Genomic DNA, 27,048 nt, shown 5'->3' with positions numbered 1-27,048 from the left:
CCGTCGTGGTCGAGAACGACCACACTCTCCAGCCAACCGGCAAGAACTGATATTGGCCCTCCAAGAAGAATGGCGTCAAATCCCACGTGACCTCATCAGACGACTGATCTTTTCTGTGCGTCGAAGAGTTTTTGCGTGTATTGAGGCATTTGGTGGTCACACACGCTACTAATGACTTGTTATTGAACGTGAGCGATTGTTTATGTACTCTGCCTATTGTCCATGATTCTGAAAGCTTGAGTTTTGTACCACACCCAACTTTGGGGGGCTCTGACGTCATTCTCGGTCGCGGTATGATTGTCATTTTCAGTGTTGATTATGTTGATATATTGATCTTCTCAATACACTCTACTTTATGCATGTATGTTTTGTTGTTTTTGAGCAAGAGTGATTTCAAACTCTGGTAAAGTTTCTTTTGGACGTCAGTTTACTTTGAAAGACGTGGTCTTACATACCCTCTCAGGGTGACAATAATTTTACACTACTTCAACCCCCTTCGAGGATACAGCCACTCACAAGCTCGGTTATCACATTTATTCTGCCCAGATAGCCCAGTCTTCTAAGGTACTAAAAGTCACAGTGCAGAGTTGGGTCAGACATATTCGTGTCAACAAGGACAGGCAGAGGTAAATCACTTTCATACGAAACTCATGATCACTCACTCTGTATTTCAGACATAAATGTCATATGATATATAAAAGGGGATTGCAGTAATTACTCGTTGATTGATCTGCAAAACATGAAACGCCTGTTTTTATCGATCCCTACTATCGTATAATACCAATGGCATAAATTGTGTTAGGTACTTGATTCTTATCAGAATATGCTGAGCATGTTGAGAGGTGAAATGGGGTTTAACGTCGCGTCTAAGATTATTGCACTTATATAGCGACGTGTTCGCCCCCAGGATCTGTATCACTGAAGACATGAGAACAAGATTTTATTTTTCACACATGCTTGTTTTGAGCACTTATGTTTTCTTAAAGCTAATCTGTTCAGGAAGCATTTTACAGGAGCATACCTTTAACTCAAGCTGACTTTTATGTACTTTCAACTGATAAAGTCCGTACTATTACCACACAGTTTTAAACTTTGACATTTCGGTTGTGCCAAACAGGGTCCAAAGACGAGATAGCGTGTTATACCTTTCATTGTAACAACCAATTAAAAGTACGCGTAGAGGTGCGGAGCATATCATGTTCAAGACTAAGATTTGCAAATGTGTTTCATGTTTGATAAGAACTAATGTTTTCATTGCATATAATTGTATTTTCCAGACAATAAGGTACTCTAAGTGTCATTCACTTTTAGCAATGAATGCGGAAGAATTTCGGAGACATGGCAGAGAAATGGTGGATTATATCGCGGACTACTACGAGAATATACGAGATCGTGACGTCATGCATCGCGTCAGACCAGGGTATCTGACGTCAATGATGAGAGAGGAAGCACCGGAGGCACCAGAGACGTGGGAGGACATCTTCAAGGACGTGGAGGACGTCGTGATGCCTGGGGTAAGTTATCTGGGGGTTGATTCTCAGAAACCTATATTATCTAGTTGCGTCATGGATCAGGTGGTCAGGCTCGGAGATTTGGTTGATTGCGTGTGATAGTACCCTGACGGCGCGTGACGTTGCTTATACTATCGAACATTTGTTTTTCTTATCCAGATTATCTTATTTACAGGACGCCGGCTCAGCGTTAGGCAACAAACAAACAAAACTATCTTGAGGATTTGATTTACGGTATCAAACTGTACCATTAGTGGCATGAAGGGTTTGGCCATTATCTTTTCAGGGGAGCTGAGATGTTACGTATTTTGTTTTCATAATGTATACGCAATATACAAGTAAAGGGCATATAGGTACATCGCCTCACTTTGTTGTCACGTTATTTATATCTTATCTTGAGGTCAGGTATACGTCAATATGACGGACTTCGCGGTGATGTTGAGTAATACGTCAGCATGACGATCTGGAGTCGGTCAGGCGAGTTGCAAATGCGTCAACATGACGACTTGGCTGCGATGTCATAAATTAATATCAACATGGAGACCTGGGGACGAGTGTACTTGTAATTTGTTTTTTCCAGTTATTCCTTTCAGTGATGGAATACGCTACTACTACATTGTACTACTACTTCTACTACTTGACTAGTACTACTACTGTTGCTGCTGCTTCTACTACTACTACCACTACTACTACTACTATTATTATTACCACCACTGTTACCACCGACACTACTCCTACTGCTCTTACTACTTCTACTACCACCACCACCACTGACACTACAACCACTACTGCTACTGCTGCTATTACTACTACTACTGTTACTGTTGCTACTACTACAACCTTTGTTTCAACTACTTCTCCTACTATTACCACTACCAATACTACTACTACCCTCTGCAGCTACCACTACTACTGCTATTACTACTGCAGCTTCAACTCCTAGTGTGTGTATATATATGACTTTGTAATAGTTATAATTAAATAATTAAATAAGTGGAGTAAGATTGAACACAGTTTTAATAGGCTAGCGCTTTCAACTCGTACCACGTACGAGTCTTATCAGGCCATAACTGAATAACGGACATGAAGTAGTAACATATAGTTACGTGACGTCATAACATTTAGGAAACTATCACTGCAAACACGAAAACGTCGTTTTTTTCCGTATGGTCATTGGACGGAAAAACGACGTTATTTGGACGTTTTCAAACCATCGTTTTTCCGTCCAAATAACGTCGTTATTTGACATCGGAATTTACAGGAGAACGATATTATCAAGCTCCACCCTTTCTTGATTGACATTGCCAATCAAGCAACGACGTCTACCGGTATTTCTACTTCTCAGATTTCATTGGTCAGTTCTCGCGTGTTAGATTACAGGCCCGAGTTTGACGCTGCACTCGAAGCGCTTAGCGGAAGTACTGAAATCAATCGTTCTGCGCATGCGGGTTGCTTAATGCCCTGTCCAAATCTTCCGTTCTGTGCATGCGCGGTTTCGCTTATTGTTTCCTAGATTTAATGTCATCACTATTTGACAATGATTCATAAACACAGTCTCGTGATAAGTTCGGAATAGTACAATTCCAAACTGGTGATGTCTATTCAGACTAATGTTTAGTCTCTAAAACTGTACAGTTTTGAAGGAAACAAGTAACTCCATTTCAATTGAAGGGGAGCCCCAGTGATATGGGAGATTCTGAGATGAACCTATTCTATGGCTATCTGGGCTGCCACCCAAACCGATCCAAACGGGACCCGAAAGCTTATTGTATGCTATATAGTCATATGGAAGTGGACCAGTATTAAACATTGTATTCCGGCCGATTGTGTTCTTGCATCTACCATAGTATCAAAGTTTAATCAACAATATCAAGAGCAGTGATTTAAACTACTGAAACACCCAAACACAAGGCTGTTATCAAGCGCTAGTGCAGACGTGATACATCGTAAAAACTGTATCGTGATGTCTTCAGAAATACAATTTCTTTCAATATTTATACTACGAGATAGTAAGGCTAACGCTTACTCACCGGTGGAATGTAGACAATATCGCTAATACAGATATAACGTATTTGAATTTTAATACTAAAGACTAACAATCATTATTTTTGCAGTGACGATATAACACTTATACACGTTTATTGATAACTTTCATCAGTTTTGCTCTTCATTTTAATAACTTTGTTTTCACATATACATGTGGCAATACCCGACAAGCCTGTCATACATAATTATGGGGCAGTTTTCAATCTTGTACTGGCTTACTCTGGTGTTCCTGAGCGAAGCTTATTGGCTTTGGTGTTATATCCCTTTTTTCTGGTAATCCTATAATTACTTTATTTTTTATCTGATGACACCCTGTTCTCTGGAACACGGCTCCGTGACTCTCCATAACAATATGGATGAACATTCAGTTCAAGTAAATGCATGAGTTTGTTTTGACGCCACAGTCAGTCAAAAACCAATGCTGTGAGGTTTGATTACACACTTCTACAAGGTCGAACATCGTTGATCCTCATTTTCTACCTAAAGAGAATAATAGTTCATATGCTAATCCATCTGCGAATACCGTCCCGCTCAAGATGACTTTACTTGTTGCTAAATCTATCATCTATCCCCACTCTCACCCCAACCCCCCCCCCCCCCCCCCCAAACACACACACACACACACACACACACACACACACACACATACATACACACACACACATGTTGTAGTTATTATGTCACTGTTTTATTTCTATAAAAATATATTACGTGTTCATCAATAACAATTAAGATGAACATTCAGTTTCCGATACAAGTACATTAACAAGTGTGTTTTACGCCACAATCAGTCAAAGACCAACGTTGTCCGGTTTAATGACACACAATCTACCAGGTAGCTCATTGTGTACTCTATCCCCATTTAAGTCTCCACTGTGGGTATTCCTGGTGACGAAAAGGCCCGATGTACCCGTGAATCTCATTAATACATTCATGCGCGGCATTCTCTACTTCAAGAAGATCATATAGTTAACATGCTTATCCAACTCGAACTTCCATCCCGCTCAAGATGAATGTTTTATGTAATATCCAACAGGCCCACATTTACACACACACGCACACACACACAGACGCACGCACACGCACACGCTAACACGCGCGCACGCACGCACACACACACACACACACACACACACACACACACACACACACACACACACACACACACACACACGCGCTCGCCCGGACCTAAATAACCTGGACAGGAAATACTGCTGATAGCCTCTGGTCAATTCATAGTTACACGGCTGTGAAGAAGCTTACAACTTTATAACACTTATTCATCTCATTCCAATAGAGCTACTTGTGCTCACATAAAGTTGTACTTATTATGTCACTGTTTTATTTCTTTAAAAATATATTATTACATGTTCATCAATAACAATTAAGCCGAACATTCAATTTCCGATGCAAGTTAATAAATAAGTGTGTTTTACCGTCCATCCAAAGCCGAATATACATTTATTGTACTTTCTTGACAACAAATGTTATAATTGGGATAACTCTTTCTTCCTTTTTTGGGTTGAGTCCCGTCCGGGATTTGAACCCACATTGTGAGTGAGGCACCCAATCGCCAGCACACAAAGTCAGCGATCTAACCCAGCCACCGAACCAAAAATAAAGTCCGACAACTGTTAGTCCAGATCACATATTTTTTTACCCCTCTGACAAATGAAAAATGTCAGGGCTCCCATGGCCGAAAAAGCTTTGAACCCACAATGCCATTAAGAAAGTGGTCAACTGTAACACATATTATATTTGGATAACACTTTCTCAGTAAACTACATATTCTCGTACTTTTTAGGGTTGATATAATAGACGCTGATGGTTGATTATCAATGGACAAATTAAAGCCAAAACTTAACTTATGAATGACTGGTAATGGGCAATAGACAATGGGCAAACGGGAGGCCGGGGTAATCAGCGCCAATTATCTGTTGGCTTCCCTTGTTACGTTTCCTTCTTTGCTATCTATTTACTTTTGTTGTTCTTACAGGTACATATATATGTTCTCTGCCTCATAGCATTTACTCACCTGATGAAGGAGTAAGTGTATACTCCGAAACGTTGTGTTCCTCATAATAAAGACGTTGACATCCATAATCTTTTTCCTTATTTGTATCACTTCTTAATGACCTTCAAAGTCAAAGACTCAATCTAGCTTTGTTTTTAAATGTGGTGATATTTGCGTAGAATATAATATGGTCATGCCTATAAACAGTTGGGTCTTTGTCTACATGAGCATTTAGACATACCTTTTATAGCTAAGGTCATTGCTAAATCTGCAGGAATGCAGAACACGTCCTAGCAAACTGTGAACTTTATTAAACTTTATTCACACTTTAGATATTCGTAATGGAGATCTGTAACTGAAGTTTATCGTAATCTTCCGCAACTCTCACCTCCTGACCAGTTGAGCTTCTTAGTGCATTCTGATGCCATTGTACAATTCCAGGCTGCCCTTCTTTCTGTGATGTTTTGACGGATGAAATCTATTGCGTTAAAATACTCTCTGTTTGCTGATATTTAATATGTACATATTGTAAAATAGTTACGATATTTTAAACGCGTAATTCGATGCATGCAATGCAATGTGAACATGAGTGCGGATGCACGAAGGCGGTTGTAGTTATAGTTATAGTGGGATAGTTGTAGGGGAATGGTTGGAGGGTGTATGTATGTAAGCACGAATACCGATACATGAGGACGGATATAGTTATAGTTCGATGGATGTTGGGGAACGGTGGGAGGATGGATTATGTAAGAAAGCATGCGCATGGATCCATGATGGCTGACGTAGACATAATGGTGGGGAAAGAAGAATGCGATGTGTGTGTGCGTGCGTGCATGCTTTGTGATACGAGGGTTGGCGAACGTGTTGTGAGATGATTGTGTGAGTAAGTTAAGTGGTTGAGGATGTGGCAGGTATGAGTATTGATACAGGCAGACTTGGGATGGGGGACTTGGTGTGCATGTACTAATGTCTTTTGTTTCACTCACTTTCACACACACAGACAGACAGACAGACAGACACACACATTCACACACACACACACACACACACACACACACACACACACACACACACACACACACACACACACACACACACACACACACACACACACACACACACACACACATCAAACCAATAGATCGTTTGAGCCAGCATGAATATCAAAAATAATTAGCAAGTCGATAGTCATAATTCCCTCTGTTGGTCCCACGTGAAATGTTCTTCATAAATACTGTAAATCATCAAATTAACGCATTAATAAGTCAGCACATTAATGCGATTATAGAACCCTGTCCTAAAATGCGTCATGACATTTATGAGAGTAGTCTTGAAAAAATTACTGTAGACTCACAATTCAATAATGTAGTGGCTGATAGACGTTCGACCGAATAATATCATTTGCTAACTTCAACTGTTCATCTAATTTCCACTATTGTATGTTACATAATTAATATGTTCATGGGCTTCTTTACTGAATGTATAGTGTGGAGGACTACGTCACTTGAGGATAAGTAACATAAATAATGAGGATATTATTATGATAGTATTGCCATTATTATCCCTTAAGATTATTAAAAAAAAGTTATTATGTTTTCATATTAAACATAGAGAAAGAGGTATGGAGATTGTGGTGATTATTTTTAAGCATCGGAATTGTTAATATAATTCTTAAAGATATTATGTTTTGTTTGTTTGTTGTTTAATGCCGCACTCAGTAACTTAAGGATATTACAACATACATACATTTTGGTTCAGTTGTATTTTTAAATTTGTTTTATTTTGCAAATGTTAGAGACCTGATAAGTGATATAATTATGTATAGTCGCTATTCTTAAAAGTAAGAATGTGTTTGATTTATCAACCAGAAATATTGGACACAAACGGATTATCATATTTCATGACACTATTCTACGTTGAAGTCAACAATATTTGTGTATGCTATTGCTACATGATTGGTTATGACACGGATACGTCATGATAAAGCAATGAGAAATTGACATTTGATGATATAAGATAACTACGCGATAAATCGCAAAGAACAAAGAAGGAAGCGATATTTATTTCACGATAAAACATTGTTCTATCATGACGTCATTTATTGAGATTAGAACATGCACTCGCAACTTGAGGACGTCGTAAATTTGACGTTATTTGTGAGAGGCAGGTGTCTAGTGAGTTGTTCCCAATAGATGTAGCTGGAGAAGGTAGATAAACGCAGTGCCCGAACAATCACATCCGAAAATGAGAGCGATATGACAATCGGTATTGGGAGAAAAGGAACAGATAATCGACGAGAAAATTGTGAGAATATGCGGGTAAGACCAAATTCAAACCCTCCTGTTCATCAAATGGATTTCTCTGGCATGGCCGCGGTCGGATTCTATTCAAGGAGTCATCATTATTTAAGTACGGGTAAATAGTTTAAAGCGTGTACTTTTTCCTAATTTAACACCCTTAAAGAGGCTGATCGTAATGTTGATATCTCATATAGAAATAAACGAGTCGTGGTCGTTGTTTATCGAACAATAAACAACCCCCACTCGTCGTTTGTTTCTTAATTACATGACCATATACACTAACATTATATCTTTTCATGTTTATCAGTCAACAAAAGCGACATAAGCCTTGCCATTATCACAAGAAACCCTTGCCAAAAGTAGCGCCAACTGCACGATAACGACAACACCATGAACATGTTTCATGATTCACCATACAAAATGATGACACTGGATGCTCGCAAAAACGCGAGCTCATTCCGAACGACTAGTGGCACCCGCCACAAACACATGCAAAGGCAAGCCAATTGTTCACCCGAAAAGGCAGAGAATTGCATCTGACATCATTTTTGTCATTGATACGTCAAACTTGGAAATGCCGTCTTCACGTCCAACACAAAGCGCAAGCCAGGACCCAAATCCTTTAAACCCGCCCAAAGTTCTGTTAATTACATACATTTCCCCCTAACCTTAAGTAACCTATACTAGTTCTTAAGTAAATCGTATTTACCCGTATGAATCGTCTTATGTCATTTATTGCCGATAAACAGAATATGCACACTTTCTGAAAGTAATGTGTGATAAGTCACGCACTAAACCTATACTCTCGATATACATGCTGCTCTTACTTAAAAAAACTATTGGGTAAACAAGATACGTATATTAAAGTGCCATGCCTTCCTGATGTGCTATTATTCTAATTTGAAATAATGACATAAATAGTTACCACTCATCTTACAATATTTTTCAAGGTTGGGTTAATCACAAACATATTTGAATATATACAATAGCTATACTTACTTACCTTTATACTTAAAGGCATCAGGGATGTTTGTCTGTCATGCAGACCCTGAAACAAATATGTCCAATACAGCCCAATATTTGGCAAAAGGAAAAAAGTCTTTTGGTTCCTTTTTATTATATTTTATAACTATTGTTTAACAACTGTTTTTTTTCTGTAAAATATGTTCATTTCAGAGATTAGATGTTATTCTAGCATCAGGTCTGTGGTACGTTCATTGCATCAGCGTTGACATTAAAACGACATTTACATATATAAATACATACAGAGGAAATGCTTAGCATTTACCTATTAAGGAAGACGACTTGCTTTATACATATATATGTGGACATATATGTATGGATATTTGGATGAATATAGATATACCTCCTTATAGATAGTGTTCGTAGATGATTGTAGAACGTGCATGAAAAAAAATGGAATAATTATGTGAGTAATCGGGTTAATACCACGTTTAGCAATATTCAGTCATATTGCGATATTGGTTACCAACATACAAGACGGACCATGAAATTATGACTTGAATTTGGACCTGTCTTTCTGGTGTGATGTCACACCGAATAATCTCCTGTAGAAAAAGAGCTTAAAGCACGAATAAAGATCACGAGATGAAACTGATGTATACATCTGGACATATATTTGCGTAGTATTACTACGTTAATTCATCAGCATATATGTATTTTGCGGGATATTGTAGGATCGACGCTTACATGTGCATATAACCTATTCACCAGTGCTGTAATATCTGATTCACTTGTCTTTGGACACATATCGATAGGAACATGGAGCGTCTGTCTGAAGATATATAGACATGCATGGGATCTTTGGGATAGTTGTACTTCACGGTTAGACTAACGCTGAAAATATATTATTTTGATTAAAATGAGAAACTATATTTAAATTTAAAAGGATACCCAGTGGGATGGATATTCCAGGCTGAACCTGTTGAACACCTAGGCTTGTTTCACCTAGGCTATGGCATTGCAGTAAGGCCTGGGCGGAAGGAAAAATAATATGGATCAGGGACTGTGAGACAAACTACGTCACGGTCTGTATTGCCGTCGTGATCTTTAGAGCTACGAAATTTGAGCCATCTGAGACAGCGACTCGACACCTGTTTTCACCCATCAGATACCAGTTACTACTTCTCTCTCCAAACGAAAACAAAATACGAAACATGTCGGAAGTGTATATTTTTTAATCCTTATAATTTTCTATTTGGATAAATGTTTTAACTTCAAAGTAATTATATGTATCTCATGTTCAAAAATGTATTATTGGTATCTGTAATGTTTGTACCGTTTTGTCGCCATTGTGTAGCTTTTGTAGAGTTATTATGCATATCAAATACATGTCTTGAAATATGGAGCTCATCATTGAACCATATGCAGTCTAACCCATTTAATTGGCGTGTATGGACATATTAACCATCTACTTTTACACACTTATTATAGACATATACAGAATTTCATCGTACCTTATTATTAAAAAAAATACCCGTGCAGATCCGGGTTAGAATAGGCCTTCAACAACCAATGCTTGTACAAAGGCGACTAACATAATCGGGTGGTCAGACTTGGTTGATGCATGTCAAGAACAGATTAAAATAATTTGTTTGTACTATCACATTTCAGTTTATTTAATTCATAATACGAAATTAATAATTCATTTATCACAGTGTAGATCATATTCGTTAATATCACTATCTGATGTTAAGGTTTTGTTACAGAAATTATTATGAATTCAAATTGTAGAAAGATACACAATTTGCTATTATTTGACTTTAAAACTATACAAAGTAAATTTTAATGATTAGAATGCCTGTAACGGGTAGTATTTAAGAAAGAAATATTGGTCGATTTGTCCCATTTTTCAGATATGCCCTTCAGTAGTATTATTGTATGTCTCCAGAGAGAGGTTTACATTGTAGTTCTCATTATTTGTGGATAATTCAAAAATATATATTCTACCATGACGAAAGAATACAGAGTATACAATAACTCGCAATTGTTCAAAAGAGATTTCAAATCACAATAACATATCTGATATAAACAGAGGTGGTAATGATTTAATCTCTACATTGTGCCCCTGTTCGTGAGCCCTTGTTCTATTCAGCAAACAGCCCAAACCCGAAACTCCGCAACATATCCGATTACACTGACCAAGTTCTCTATGCGATACTGACGCCCTAGTACCTCTCCCAGACCATAGAGAATAAATTTAAAAGGAATCCAGCTCAAGTCTAGATTGCCTCAATTCTATCCATGAAAGTAAGAATTAATAAAAAATATTGTTCTTGGCTGCTTCAGATTATATTTTGTAGATACATATTTTTAACTTCGAAAATTTTACTGACACCGGCACTGTCCCTATTGAACCTATTTATAGCTCAAAAAAGAATTTCGAATTGTTGTCCATTGTTCGATGTCAATACATCACAAGTGAGGATATCATATAGTAATCGTTGATGCCGCGCTACACTATAATAAAAATTATAATCAAGTTGACTAGTATGCACATTACTACAGTGAACATGTACATGATCATGCCCCCATAATCAAATGCCGTTATATCAAATACTCATATATTATTGTGTGATGAATTCAAGTGGATCAGTGGTAACATGTGATTTTAATATTCCATCAATTTCTTTCCTAGTTGGTCTATCCATGTCTACAAAATGAAAATAATACAATTAAAAAGAAGCACAGAACAATTTCTTAATTTCAGGCTGGAGCTGTTTTGGTCTCATGTTTACATTATTCTCTTGGGTCTCCGTCACAGCTCATACCACACAATAACAAGACCAGTTTGGCCCCCGCCGGAGCTCCTGGATTTTGGTTATATCATCTAACATGGCCAACTCTGCTCTTAAGTAAACAAGAACCTAATCAGCGAGGGGTCCTTTATCATCCCTATTTGACTGCTTATAAAAATCTGATATCTCTCCCCAAAGACCTGGTTAATAATATATTTTCTGCTGAATATTCGAAACAGAGTGAGTGAGTTTGTACTACATATGTATACGGTTTTATTTTAAATGACTGCAGCGCTCCATTATGAAAATAAATTGTTCTAACGCCGCTCTCAGCAGTATTCCAATGATATATGACGGCGGTCTGTTGTATAAGAAATAAATGCAAATTGAATCTTGAATCTTGAAAAAACTTTTCCGCAAATAAGTATCACATGCATTGCAGTATACAATATATCAACTGCAATATACTGTATACAACATGCAGTGTACAGTGTGTCGCGAGCTCTGCGCAGGGCTGGAGCACGCATTTCCTACCCCTCTCCCTTCGGCAAACATCTCACGGGGGTTGTAACGAGGTCACAGGTGTGCACTCGTCAGTTGTCTAATACGGTCAAGAGTAAGATCTTCCGGAAGACGACTGCACTAGAGGTATGTGGATTGTTGATGAGGTACTACGTGTTTGGAACTGGGAGTTGAACACTAAGCGCTTGTAGAGAGATCACAATAAAACGTTATGGACTCGCGGACGGACTTGTGTTTTTATTTCAAGACGTACATGTACATGATCATGCCCCCATAATCAAGGTTGAACTTCTATAACAAATATAACTTGGTTACCGCTCCCTAACTATAACATTAACTGAACTTTACGCTTTTTATACACATTTGTGAAGGGGCGACAATGCGACAACGTGACATATTTTGACCTTGAAAATGTCGCGTTACGGCATCGTCGCCCTTTTGTAAAATAAAGAAAAAGATTATTCAAAGAGCGACAATGTGACCACGCGACAATGCGACAAATGGCCAAAATGTCGCGTTGTCGAATTGTCGCACTTTTGTTAATTTTGACACGTTTTGCTTGTTTTTGTAAGGGCGTCAATGCGACAATACGACAACGCGACAATGTCTCTTCCATAGTGATCCATGCATATAAAACTGAGTTATGAAATAGAAGTCTAACATGCCAATTAAAAGATAAAGTGTTAAAATGCGCTATTGCAGCTTCTGATTTCATAGATCTTCAAGAAGGATTATCAATAATGGGATGGGTGATGAGTTCAACTGCATGCCGAGTCTATACGCTGTGATTAACAATAATGCTCTGAGTCAATACATTTTGTCAAATGTATGACATGTATTACCTGAAGGAACCTATTGTCTATACTCGTCCATGATTTTGACGGACAATATAATTTACATGCTCGGTAAAACTGAGGACGGGCATCATTGTGTGTTTCCGTGCTTTGTTCAGGTGAACATTTGACTTGTCCTTGCATGTGTTTGTGACGGGTGCCACTTGTGTGGCAGGATACGCTCACCTTTTCGCGAACACCCGTTGGGTGGCCTGAACCACTTCGGATTTATATCCCATATCAGTCTGATACACCGTGATATAACTGAAATACTGTTCAAAGTGGTGTTTAATGCGATCACCGTAGTGTGTTACTGCAACTGTCCAAATTTTGTGTAGTGATGTTATGTAATATGTAAAAGAAAGCATATTCAATTATCCAATTGATTTGAATAAAATATACTTGCGTCAGTGTATTTTATTAACGCCGTAAACCGTTATTCAAACACATATAATAACAGATCAATATCATCATATACACGCATGGTGCCTTGACTTACTCCTAGCTTTAATAGGCCATCCGGAATATAATAGTTCTCCCAAAAGCCAGGAACATCTGTTTTAGTTTGTTTACAAGAAATGTATTCCAAAATGTATCCTCATTAGATGAGAAGGTCTGTTACAGAATTACCTCAGTAAGTCAATCACAATGACTGATGGTCGTAATACATTTCCATCAAGTACAATACGTCAAAATGGCCGACACGATAAACGTGACGGGAGATATTTCCGAAGTTGTTAATTAACCTGTGGCTATTTCAAGCCTTTGTCATCACTGATCAATTGGCCGATCATTGAAAGGTGATCATTGTAAAGATGTGTCAAATAGATAGTATTACTAAGGTAAGTTCATAGATTGCTGTAGATTGTCACAACGATAGTTTGGATTATTGGGGTTTTTTTCGGTTTGTTTCTCTAGGATGGGTTGTAGCGAGGGTATCCTTGAACAGGCATGCAACCAAACTCTCTGACTTATCCCAGAGTAAGCTAAGACGCTATGTTCAAAATTCAAGGGTCTAAATTATGCGATACAACGCTTCTGTATGAATTCGTACTTGGGAATTCCCAGGGTTTTCTCCGGGAATGTGGAAGTAGTCAGTGTTTACATCATTTCAAGAATACAGTCACGTGAAAAACGTCATGTAAACGACCTCTCGTCCAATGGAAAAGCCGTATATCTTGTAAACTTTACATTAAAAAAATAGTTACTGTTATAACCAAATGAAACACAACCCATTATCCGATAGAGGTAACTGTGCATAGCGGAGGGATATGTTATCACAATAAACTTGGTGACATGGTTTGGTTTGACTTCTTGGCGCGTGTCTGAATTCCAGTTACATGTTACATATCCTAAAACTGGCTTATCAGCAAATCTCGCTGCACTGCGCGCGACAGATACTAGAGCAAGGCATGCCAGAAATATGAAACCTAAGCTTCCGAAAGGAAGCCTGAGGCATCACGTGCGTCGGGAGACCAGCGCCATTTGATTGGCCGTTAACAGTTGTACAAGGCGGAGCAAAAAGCATCGTTTTTCCGTCAATTTTACGCTTGAAAAACTCGACCCTTTTCCGGACACTTTCTAGACGCTCACCAATTAATCAATTTTAATTATTTTTTAGTCGTTTTTCCGTCCAATGACCATATACGGTAAAAAACAACGACGTTTTCGTGTTTGCAGTGTATGACGTCACAATACCAAGGTGACAATGGACAAATAACTTACGCCTTTACATTTAACTTAGGCGCGTATTTATGAATGAAATGTTGCTCTTTTTGAAACAATGTAGGTTCATGATCAAAATTTAGCTTATATAGAGGGAAAACTAAAAAGTTGCCGTTTCCACATGCTTCTAAATGTTCACTGAGTGGAAGAGTGCGGTTTGTGGCTGCTTTATTTGTGAACGGTGAAGATTCATTCTTCTTTTTAATTTAAGTTCTGTCTTTCCGATATACTTTTCATTGCATCCACTACAAACAATCAAGTAAATAACATTTCTAGTATCACAAGTCATATTTTGTTTTAGAGTAAATTTAGTGTCCTTTGTAATTTGGACTGAACAGCCTTCAATTATATTGCTGCAAGTCAGGCAACGTTTGTCACCGCACTTAGAAACCTGTGGAGTGATGACAACAGAATCAAATTTAGAACTTGTCAAAATCTTTCTAAGATTTTTGGGTTGTCTTTGGCTGTTGATAATTTTGTATTTGCTCAATATATATATATATATATATACCCTGAATGAAAGATATTGATATCCACACGTGTCACATGTTTCAGGTCACCCATTGGCATAGTCCCCGTTTCCATGGATACTTTGCTGCAGGAAGTTCGTATCCGTCCATCTTGGGTGACATGCTGGGTGATGCAATCGGCTGCATTGGCTTCTCATGGGTAAGTTCCTATTTGATGCAGTAAAGTCAACAATCTACGGAAACCCTGACGTTAAAAGGTTAGGCAAATATGTCATGTCCATCAATGTGAAAACAAAGTTACTTTCCTGTTAATATACACCAGATACCCTGCGCCGATCTGTTTTGTGGAACCCAGCAGGCCTCAATGAAACCGTACTGCTTGAATGAAAAAGTAATATTTTAGTCGGTGAACTTTTCATGATCTTATCCGCTACCCAAATAACACATATGATTTAAACAAACTGGGACATGGACATGACATGGCATTATTATTGTAATGCGACTTGAGTTTATAGATCTGCCGATCAAAAATCACCAACGTGAAATGACATGCAATACAATTAATATTCTTTCTTCCCGCCAGGTATGTTAATTAACCATTTTCTTCAATGAAAAAATCCAAAGTAGTTTAATGTACATAGCTATATTCAGCTTACATTCATATGTCAGAATATATACACGCTTACTGGATGTAGGCGACGAGCCCTTCTTGCACTGAGATAGAGATGGTGACAACAGACTGGCTGGGGAAAATGCTAGATCTGCCAGAGGAGTTTCTTCATCAGCATCACGGACCCGGCGGTGGCGTCATACAGGTAGGTCACGCAAGAGTGTTATAGGTCCATATGACGGATTTCGCAACGGTCTCATAAACGTAGGTTATACGGGAGTGTTATGCGCCAGTATTACGGATCCGGTGGCGGTATCATTCGGGTAGGTCATGCAAGATTGTTATGCGTCAATATGACAGACCTGCGGTGGTGTCACACAAGTTATCCATTTAAGTCAACATTGAGGACCTAACGGCGGCGGTGTCATACAGGTAGATTATGTCGGGGCGTTATACGTTAACATGACGGATTTCACCGCGGTGTCATAACTGTAGGGTGTCATACATTATACATCAACATTACGACGAGGACTGGCCGAACGCCTTTGATAACCCTGAATATGTCGCTTCCACACTGATGGACCAAGCAAAGGCCTTTCATTGCCCGCCTCAGAACCTGTTATTGGCGAGGCTGCAGGCATACAGGCTAACGAATGAGGCTACAGCACTACCTCAATAACAAGAAACGGCAGGTAAAACTGGGACCATATTGCAGCGACAGGCTAAACGTTAAGGGTGTCCCACAGGGTTCCATCTTTGGTCATATTTTATTTTATATTTTTATTAGTGATATATTTTACACTCTGGTTGAGCTTTCTTCATGAAATTAAACTGACAATACTTTGTCCTACTCGCACTCTGAGTCTGAAAAAGTCATCTGTGTCCTCAAGGAAGACTGTAAAACCTTCACTCTGAAGTCATTTGCTTATGATGCCTCATGAATCAGGAATCTCCTGCCGAATGATGTTCAAAAAGCTGAATCATATAGCGATTTCTGCAGGCTTCTTCGGAACTGTCCAGGCCTCATATGCAAATGCTCTGAATGTAAATATGACAAATATCCAGAAATATAAGTCATGCTTCAACAGTGAGTTCTTGCAATTGGCAGTGGTCATTGAGTGCAAGGAGACTGCTAAATAGCAACATATATGGAAATTGGGTAACCATGGACAAGACAACATTATGCAGTGTATGTAATGACTTTGAATACGTTTATGAAGCAGCACTGATTGTTCTGAGAATGCAGTAACTATGTACGCTTCTGTCGTTTGTGTTCCAGTCGACGGCGAGTGAGACAGTGTTCCTGTGCCTACTAGCAGCCAGGACCAAGCAGATCAATCGCCTGAGGGAACAAAATCCGAACCTCCAAAACATGGAAGTTATATCAAAACTAGTTGGCTACTCATCTGATCAGGTGAGAAAACGTCAGTTGTCAGTTAATTAGTCTTCAGTAATAATAGTTTATAATAGCCGACATGTCACCTTTGTGAGGCTGGCTAATCTAGTGCATTTAATCGATGACAAGTGTAAATATCGATCGCTGACATGGATAACACTCCTGAGAATATATCGATAGTTTCGGTAAATAAAAACAAAAGTCTAGTAACATACATATTTACTTCAATTCCCATTTTTTCTCACCACTTTGGCTTAATCATTCCTAATTAATTCATTTTGAATTTTAACATTGATATTACCGCCATGGAAGAAATTTCTTAGACACTATAGATATTCCACCAAAAATGTGAAGTTCTTTTTCAAAATATACTCAACAACACAAGTTCCTGTGCCACCAATATTTTTGTGTATTTTTCAAACAAGTAAAGTTTGGTTTTCAATATTGTAGTACATGTATGGAATCATGTCACAAAAACGCAACTGCTACAGAAAAGCATGCATTCCATGCAAAAGTTGACTCTTATGCAAACCCCATGCATTTCACTACCCAAGAATGGGTATAAAAACATGTGCGTTAACGAGATTCCATATGCATTGTTTAGCATCGTGCTGACAACAACCAATCAGAAAAACAACAAAATTACGCAATTATTCAACGAAATGCCACGCCTGTCCGAAAATGAGCGTCTGCGAGCCATTGGTATGCTTTAAGCAGGATCGAGTCAACGTGATGTTGCAAGACAATTAAACGTTCACAGAAACACCAGCAACAGTGACTGCAAGAAGCATCCCTGGCCTTCGACGAATATCTTCACAAACCGTACGTCGCCGCCTCAGATGTGCAGGGATTGTCGCCAGAAGACCCGCCAGACGTCCCATTTTGACAGGGAACCACCGTCAAGCACGTCTACAGTGGTGCAGACAGCGTCTACGCTGGACAGCCATGCAGTGGGGACAAGTTCTATTCACTGACGAGTCTCGTTTTCACCACAGCCACAGCGATGGACGGATTCGAGTGTACCGACGTCGAGGTGAACGTTACGTCAATCATTGTGTCATGGAAGATGATCGGTAGCGGCAGCGTGATGGTATGGGGTGGGATTACAGCAAGACAGAGGGCCCGTTTGATAGTAGTAGAGGGAAATCTCAATGGACAGCGCTACCGCGGCGAGATCATTGGCCCTGTTGTTCTACCGTTTTTGCGTCGTCATGGCCCAGTGATTACCTTTCAACATGACAACGCCCGGCCTCCTATTGCTCGACTTGTTCAGGATTCTCTCAACAAAACTACGTGAAGGTCATCCCCTGGCCGGCTCGCTCCCCTGATCTCTCACCAATCGAGCACATATGGGATGAGATGGATCGGCGCCTTCGACGTCAACTACGTGTTCCACAGACTCCGGGAACTTCGAAACATGCTTCAGCAGATATGGACAGATATCCCACAGGACTTTGTGCGACGCCTGGTCCATTCCATGAGACGAAGATGTGTTGCTTGCATCGCAACCAGAGGTGGACACACACGCTATTGATTTGTATATTGACATTTTGGCATGTTCATGTTTTTTTATGAAATCACGCATTTTCTGGAGTCAGTATGGCAAATTAACCCATTTGAACACTTACAGGAGTCTTTTATCTGTTGCAAACCGAAATTGTTTCAGATTTGGTAAAAAACATAACTTTGCATTGAATCTTATTCAATGTCACAGGAACTTTTGGTGTTCAGTAATCATTTCTCCACCGTATAATCTATGTATCAATGTCAACGCAATAGAACAACGAGCATTGATCACCCGCCGAAGCAGATCCCACCTGACGCAAAAGGAAAAACAGGCGTGAACAGGAATGGATCACTGATAATCAGTGATGACACCGGGTGTTTGCGAAAGAAAGAGTTGAACGATGACATGTGGTTTTTTCTGTAAAGTTAAAAGAAGATATATGTGTTCACTTTGAAAATACTGCTTAGATATCTAGCATGACGGGTACCAAGAGATACATCAAGTATAGAAACATTTAAGGCAAGGAAAAACAAAAACATTATTATGTTTGAAAAGAAATCGTTACCGTTGTTAATAGTTTACAATTGTTTACATGACTACATTAGAACGTGTCTGAAAACCCTCATAATCTTTTACCTTTGTTTCCTTGACTGTATGTGTTCTGCTGTAAACACCACTGATGCTGATTGTCATAGTATGTCCTACCTATGTACCTTTGCTTTTGTTGGAAATAAACAGTAAACTGGACAAAATCATTTCGCGTGTAGTGAGAAAAATCATAAGTTTACATCTTAACATTTCTACCTCATTTTAACACCCGACACCATGTCGAGACTGCTAGCAAATCTTCATTGTCGGAAAGTAAAGACGATCGGAATACAATACGTAATGCTGATGCTATTATTGCTCACCTATTGTCATGGTATCGCAGTAATGTTTTAACTATCGCAGTAAGAATGCCACACAACTGCCCTCAGTCATCAGCCCTACTCTCTCACCAGGCCAACTCCTCTGTCCACCGGGCGGGGCTCCTGGGGGAGGTGAAGATGAGGAAGCTCCCGTCGGATGAGAACTACAGTCTTAGGGGGGAGACACTGAAGGCGGCCATACAGGAAGACAGGGCGAAAGGACTGCTGCCTTTCTTTGTGAGTATCTAGGATTGGAGGGGCGGCCGTCCCAGTTGACAGAGAAATTGTTGCTGAACCATGCGTCATCATTTTCCGATTTGCTTCTTCAAAGGGGTCTGTTTATTTGTCACGTTGTTTAAGAATCATTTGCTACATTCATAACTTATAGCGATGACAAAACGAAATCATTATGTTAAATAAGTACATATATACAGTTTCTTTCAATCCACTTACAAGACATAGGATATTGGTGTCATGCTCGTAATCGTGTGATTCACAAAATTGGTTATATCCTCTACCATTTGGGGGTTGACGTCGGCTTTCCTCCTTCATTAAACTGACACGCCGTGATCTACTTACACTTACTCACTCACTCACTCACTTACTCACTCACTGGTCTTTTTTCTAGGTGTGCGCCTCCTTAGGAACAACTGGGACATGTGCTTTCGACAACCTGGAAGAGATTGGTCCCATATGTGAGTTCATGATTCTATTTCCTGAGGCCGTGTACGCAGTATGCGTCAAGAGCGAACAACGATAAAGATGTTGGAATCTAGTTGTTTGTCCATGAGATTTCTCCTGGTATGGTACTTGTTACCCTGCCAGGCATCGGCATTAACGGGGTTAAACAAGGAGTGGTCGGTTATCCTGTGTATGAGTGAGGGGTCCAGGACAAACTGTGGTCTCCCACTACAAACCCGGCTGTAGTCTGGACAAGTACAAACAGCCACACACACTGCATGTTATATAAATGCAATAACCTTGAACGTGGCGTTAAACCCATTTCATCTTCTCTCTCTGTCTCTCAATATATTGAAATTTCGTAATATCATAACGTTAAGTAAAACATGACGATGCTCTCTCATTCTTCACGGATTGTTGGTATTGTGTGGTGGCAAACTAAACAGAAACCTGTTGAAAATACACGTTTCAAGCTATTTCAAAACGTACTTGTTCCGACTATTCCTTCACTTTGAGACGTTGCTGGCATAGAGTATATTACGCTATGACAAGCAAGGGTTATCAGCAGTAACATTCATCTCCTCTTGAACCTAACCTGAAACATGACCTGGCATGAATTGGTTAGTACGCAACACACCGAATGATTTATTTAAAATGATAGAGTAAATCTTGGTGTGGAGTGTACGTAAAACTGACAAGTGGATGACAAGAGAATCTTACATGATAAACCAACATTTCAGGTCAGGAGGAGGGTATATGGCTACACATTGATGCTGCTTATGCCGGGAGTGCCTTCGTCTGTCCCGAGTTCAGGTCTTATATGAAGGGTGTCGAGGTAAGGACGGTTTCTTGAATGTTTTCATTAAAAGGAGCTATACAGCGATAGATCCTAACTGCATTACCACTAGTCCTTATAATAACATCCATCAAAACCTTTGATAATGGCAAATTTCTACTAGTCCTTGTGATACCTTGACTATTTGGCAGTTTGGCAAGGACTATAGAACTAGTGCTCATTTCTAACGCTGCAATAGCAATTTTCCTACGATAAAAATAAAATATGAACCTCACACGTTTGACGGCATTTTAACTTCAACGTCGAATAACATGAACAGAAGTAAATTGTTTCATATTTTTGTATACTGTTGGCATTCCTCGTTATGTTGTTTCAGTATGCCGAAACTTTCAGCATGAACCCTCACAAATGGATGTTATGCAACTTTGATCTATCAGTAATGTGGTAAGAAGAAGGACATTATCTGACTGATATTTTATTTTAAACCCCGCCTTTCATACAAAGTAACCGACCCTTTAGTATGGGGGGCTACAATGCTTTACGAGATGCCACGGACAAAAAAGGATGGGCTGGTACACCAAGTGTGCGCGTGTGTAACTAATTTATACCTTACTACCCTTCGTTGGGCATATATAATTTACTTTTCCACTTAAATTGACGTTATGTATAACATGCTTCAATAGCAACATTGAATTGATTCACGTCTTGAATGTTAGGAAGTCATGTAGGAAATAAACCTGGCAATATCAACATGGAAAATATTATATAAATGTAAAGGAGAGGTGTTATGTTAAACACTTAAGACGAATGAAACCATGGCAACAACAGCGGAAGCCTGGACAATACCACAATTTCAATCACCAGCAATTCCATCTTTTCTACAGTTCAAATATTAAAATCTTTAAATCAATAATTGTATTAGGACGCGTACGTCATAAATGGCGTTACATTTGTTCGTTACATTATTTGTGTTGCTACATCTAATATGGTTTATATCTTTAATGTATAATATGTTAATAGAAAAATGTCATTGTATCGGACCTTAATATTACTTTATTTTATATCCATGTTTGTTTTTCGTGAAGTTGGCCCAAAATACAACATTGCGAGATAATGTTTGTTTACTTGACAAGTGTAACCTTCATAAGGTTAGCAAGATTACATCTAAAGAACGACTGCCTGTATGTCCTAAAATTTGGACCATGTGTAAACCTTTGGTTGATATAATGATCCACGTGTTGGTTGATTTCCGTCAGAAACAGTCAGGTTAACAAAAGGCACATGGTACGGTAACCGGTGTCCCTCGTTACCAGACGAGGTCCTCAAACATTGCGCCGCGATATAACTGGAATACTGTTAAAAGCGGCGTAAAACTCACTCACTCACTCACCTCAAACACTGACATGTAATATCACGAATATTCCGTGTTCTTGAGACATGATATAAGAAAAGTTCCCACACCGATCATATTTTTGGGAAAATACTACTTTACTTCTATAACGCTGTCTCTGTGAGAATTCCGGGGAGGGGGCACTGGTCGTCAGTAACCTAAAGTATGCTTGTCGCAAGTGCAGATTTAAAGGGGCGGGGTGGTCATACTCTGGGACATGTCTTGTTGTGTCACATCGTGCCCTGATTAAGTGGATCGGTGCTCATGATTTTCATTGACGGGTTTACCTGGTCCAAACTCAATTATTTAAGGTTGCTGTGATGTACTTGGAATATTGCTGTGATATTTAATACTCATTCGTTGTTTTAGGATCAAGGACAGGGCGTTGCTGGTGGACGCCTTCAACGTGGACCCAATATACCTCAAACACCAAGACCAGGGCAAGGTGCCCGATTACAGGGTAGGACCATCCTTTCTCCTCTGAGTTAACACACGGGAATGTCTCCGCTACAGTCTACACCACATCACATTTCATTTAAAAAATTGTGGGCACTGGTAGGCTTATCGTCTAAGGTCCTGCTCTTCGTACGTTAAGGTGTGCCAGAAAACAATCCCACATTCGCCCGATTATGTTTCCAGATTTCACCGACCCGTGAAGATCCGGGGTAGAATAGATCTTCAGCAACCCATGCTTGCCGTAAAAGGCGACTATGCTTGTCGTAAAAAGCGACTAACGGGATCGGGTGGTCAGGCTCGCTGACTTGGTTGATGCATGTCATCGATCCCAATTGCGTGGATCGATGCTCTTGATATTAATCACTGGATTGTCTAGTCTAGACTCGATTATTTACAGACCGCCGTCATATAGCTTGAATATTGCTGAGTGCGGCGTTAAACAACAAACCAACCAACCAACCAGATTTCACCAAAGTGCTTATCGTCAAAGACCTGCATCACTTTGAGCTTTCCTCCCTCAACCTAACAAGCCGCGATATTACTGAATGCTGTTCTAAGCGCAGTTGAATGCAAACTTAGTCACTAATTCTGTTCCAAATATATCATGTTTCTTCATGGAATAAAATAAGTGGAAGATTATGTTTATTTTGATGAAATATATAGTATCACATTGACTGTTTCACAATTATGTCTTCTTGTCAAGTATTATTTGAAATGATGCGAAAAGCGGTCCGTTGAAATCAGTGTAATAATTAATGTTTTGAATATTCCTTGATGTTTCAGCATTGGCAGATTCCTCTCGGCAGAAGATTCCGATCCCTCAAACTCTGGTTCGTCATCAGGTCGTATGGAGTGTCTGGCATAAGACAGTACATACGAAAGGTACATGCTGAACACGTCATTTTCATTTGTATCTTGTATAATAATAATAATAATATTGTTTGCTGCTCAGGACCCGTCAATTCCCACTCGAAACCGTCAATGTGTGAATCGGCATCAAAATGTAAATATGAAATGTAGATTATGCAATGAATTTAATGAGACTGGCCAACACATTGTCAGTGGATGTCCAGCTGTGGCACAAACACAGTATCTAAAGCGACATGATGGAATGGCTCGATCCTTGTATTACCGTCTTCGCAATGCTTGTGGTTTTGACACAGAGGTCCATCCATGATACGACCCGGAATATGTAGAGGGCGTCATGGGAAATGGTACATACAAAAATCTTTGGAATAGGCCCGTTTACAGGCTTTCGTTTTCAGGGCAACAAACCTGATCTTGTCCTTTTTGATAAATCCAATGAAATCATTTAAATCATTAATCAATTTTCTGACCCTTTTGACACTAATGTGATTGTCAAGATTGATGAAAAACATGGCAAATATGCGGACCTCGCGTTCGAAATGTCACGCTTGCATCCCGATAACCAAGTTGTCCGACTCCCCATTGTTCTCGGTGCCTTAGGTTTGGTACATCCCAATCTCTTGACTGACATTGGTAGAGTACCCGGGTTTGCTACCAGGAATACAGCCCTTCTGACAATCTGGGTAATGCAGAAGGCTGCAGTGTTGGGGAGTCTTCACATTCTCCGAAAAGTTCTGGGTGGGTTTGACTAAGCAGCGCTTCCTGGGAGAAGTCCCATTCGCTGTCTGGGCTACGTGTAGAGGGGGCAAGGGCTCTGAGCTGATAATGAATCTAACCAGCCTGACTATGCCAGGATCACCCAAACCCTCTTTGCTGCATTTTTTATTTTAATCTGTAAATAATAATAATAATAATAATAATAATAATAATAATTAAGGAATCTATGGAGATATTGGAATTAATCTGAATCATGTTTTACAGCACGTGAGTCTTGCTAAAGAGTTCGAGAGTATGGTGAGCCAAGATGACCGCTTTGAGATTGTGGCCGAAGTTATTATGGGATTGGTCTGCTTCCGGTTAAAGGTAACTCTCCTGTCTCGATAACACAAGAGTCTATTTAAGTGAGTGAGTGAGATGTGTTCAAAGCTGCTTAGAACAGTATTTCAGTTATATCAAGCTGATGTCAGCTTGATGTGGATGGAAACCCCGAAGTGTTGAGGACCTTTTTGGTGAAACCCACGAGCGCAAGTATGGTGCTTACAAACCTAGATTTAAAAACAATATCTGTTTGACGCCGCACTTAGCAATATTTGTCAAGAAGTGCTAATTGTAGTGCCCAATGGTTCCATTGACGATAATGGAATTAACTTGAAACAGATGAAAATACTTTGAGGATGATAAGTGGTTTCAGTTTACAAATTGCTATGTCATACATGAATGTAATCAGGGAATATCATCATTCCTCGAAACTCATTCCGCATTACTTTTTTCTAAAGGGACCAAATCGAATGACAGAACTCCTTCATGATGAGATAGTAACAGACGGCCGGATATACATCATCCCCGCCATTGCCAGAGACGTCTACTATCTGCGATTGGCTGTATGCGCACAGGCAACCACTTCCGATGATATAAGGTTCACGTTCAACGTGTTCTTGGAATGTACAGAACGTGTTCTGGGCAAGTTCAATGAAAAGAACGGCGTAAACTACAGGCCGATGATCGACATAGACGGACCATTACCTAAATATGTTACACCAACCACCACTGATGTTGTTGAAGATCATACTTCTAAAAAGATGTAGAGAACTGCTGACACAGGGGAACTTATAACCACGAATGGATGGATATGATGGTGATGCTGACATACTAATCATATTGTAATTGTCATCCTAATCCTGTATGGTGACAGAGCGTCCGCTGTGACAGTGAACAATTGCATTGTACATTACATAATGATCCGGTGTAGAATTCGTCTTCAGCAACCAGGGCTTGCAAAAGGCGACGAACGGGATTTTGATACCTCCGACGTCCTGCTGGGCCTCGTTCCTCAATGCTACAGTAGCGCTAAGATGATCGTACATACTACATAGACTTACCACATTCCCAGCAGTACCATCGCTTGTGGAACTGGGCCCTGAGCGCGGCGTAAAACAACAAACATATATTCATTAGTTTTGTTTAGCTTTGTTTGATTTTACAATGGACTTATTATGACTTCGTCTTTGCAACCAGTCCCTGGAAGATGTGCCTTTGCAGAAAAAAAAGAATTCTGAAATCTTTTATATCTTTATATCAAAATATATGATGTAATGTGCCTTTTTATGCAAACAAGACTGGTAATTAAATGAGAGGTGTAGATGCTTTGTGATGCAAACAAGTGGAAATACTAACCTGCATCATACTTGACATAACAAGCCTCATCTGTGTAGCAGAAATGATCGAAAATAAATATTATATGTTAATGAGAATTAGAGACTGATCAGAACATTTAGTTAAAGGGTTGAGCGAAATACCACATTTCTGGTTCATAGTTAACACATCATTTGCAAACAAAACACGTGATATATTTAGAAGGAGCAGTACTAACCCGTACCGTTGAATTGTCAGCAGAAGTGTCAAAACATAGATGTAGAGGTTGGTAAAACCTGGCAGAGAGTTGTTTCAGAATCTTCCAGGGACTGATATTCATTCCCTTTGAAGACATGGACCACGTCTCTGTTGTTTCTTTATTGTTGTTTCTTTGTTGTTTCTTCAAGAGTCGACCGCCTATGTGGTCTAGTGGTAGAGCATCCGCCCGGAGAGCGGAAGGTCCGGGGTTCGATCCCCGGCAAAAAACAGGTTAAAAGTTAGTACTTGTTGTTACCTTGCCTGACGATCGGCATTAAGGGGCTAAAAGAAGGACTGGTCGGCTCGGAGTCTGAGTATACTGTGTCTGAGTGGGGTATTCATGTTAAACTGCGGCATGATATCTCAGTGGAATAACACTCTAACTTGGCATCAGTCCGGACTAGTACAAGCAGCAACACATTGCACGTCGCTATATATAAGTGCAATGATCTTGGACGCGACGGTAAACCCCATTTCACCTCACCTTCTTCAAGAGTCATTGCCTTTGTCAGGTGATTATGGATTAAGTATTTTCATCTGGCATCTGTACATGTTTTCATCCTCCACTTGGGCATCACGAGGCGAGTAAATAGTTCGTGATGCACGGTGATTTGGTTGATTGCGAATCACCGTACTCCGACGGCATTG

General features: G+C 39.6%; 1 protein-coding gene across 1 annotated transcript; it reads left to right on the top strand.

The window, feature by feature from the left end:
• Positions 1-555: 555 nt before the first annotated feature.
• LOC124123605 (aromatic-L-amino-acid decarboxylase-like) lies at positions 556-26,635 on the top strand. Its single transcript, XM_046486812.2, has 13 exons — positions 556-626; positions 1,278-1,514; positions 15,265-15,378; positions 15,875-15,994; positions 17,069-17,203; positions 19,694-19,837; positions 20,229-20,295; positions 21,022-21,116; positions 21,454-21,521; positions 22,837-22,927; positions 23,707-23,805; positions 24,772-24,873; positions 25,287-26,635. Exons 2-13 carry the CDS (start codon positions 1,314-1,316, stop codon positions 25,593-25,595), a joined length of 1,545 nt encoding a protein of 514 aa, XP_046342768.2. The 5' UTR covers positions 556-626; positions 1,278-1,313; the 3' UTR covers positions 25,596-26,635.
• The last annotated feature ends 413 nt before the right edge of the window (positions 26,636-27,048 follow it).

Source organism: Haliotis rufescens, unplaced genomic scaffold, assembly GCF_023055435.1.
Source record: "Haliotis rufescens isolate VD_foot unplaced genomic scaffold, xgHalRufe1.0.p SCAF_5, whole genome shotgun sequence".
Lineage (NCBI taxonomy): Eukaryota > Metazoa > Mollusca > Gastropoda > Lepetellida > Haliotidae > Haliotis > Haliotis rufescens.
This window is presented reverse-complemented; position numbering and strand designations above follow the sequence as displayed.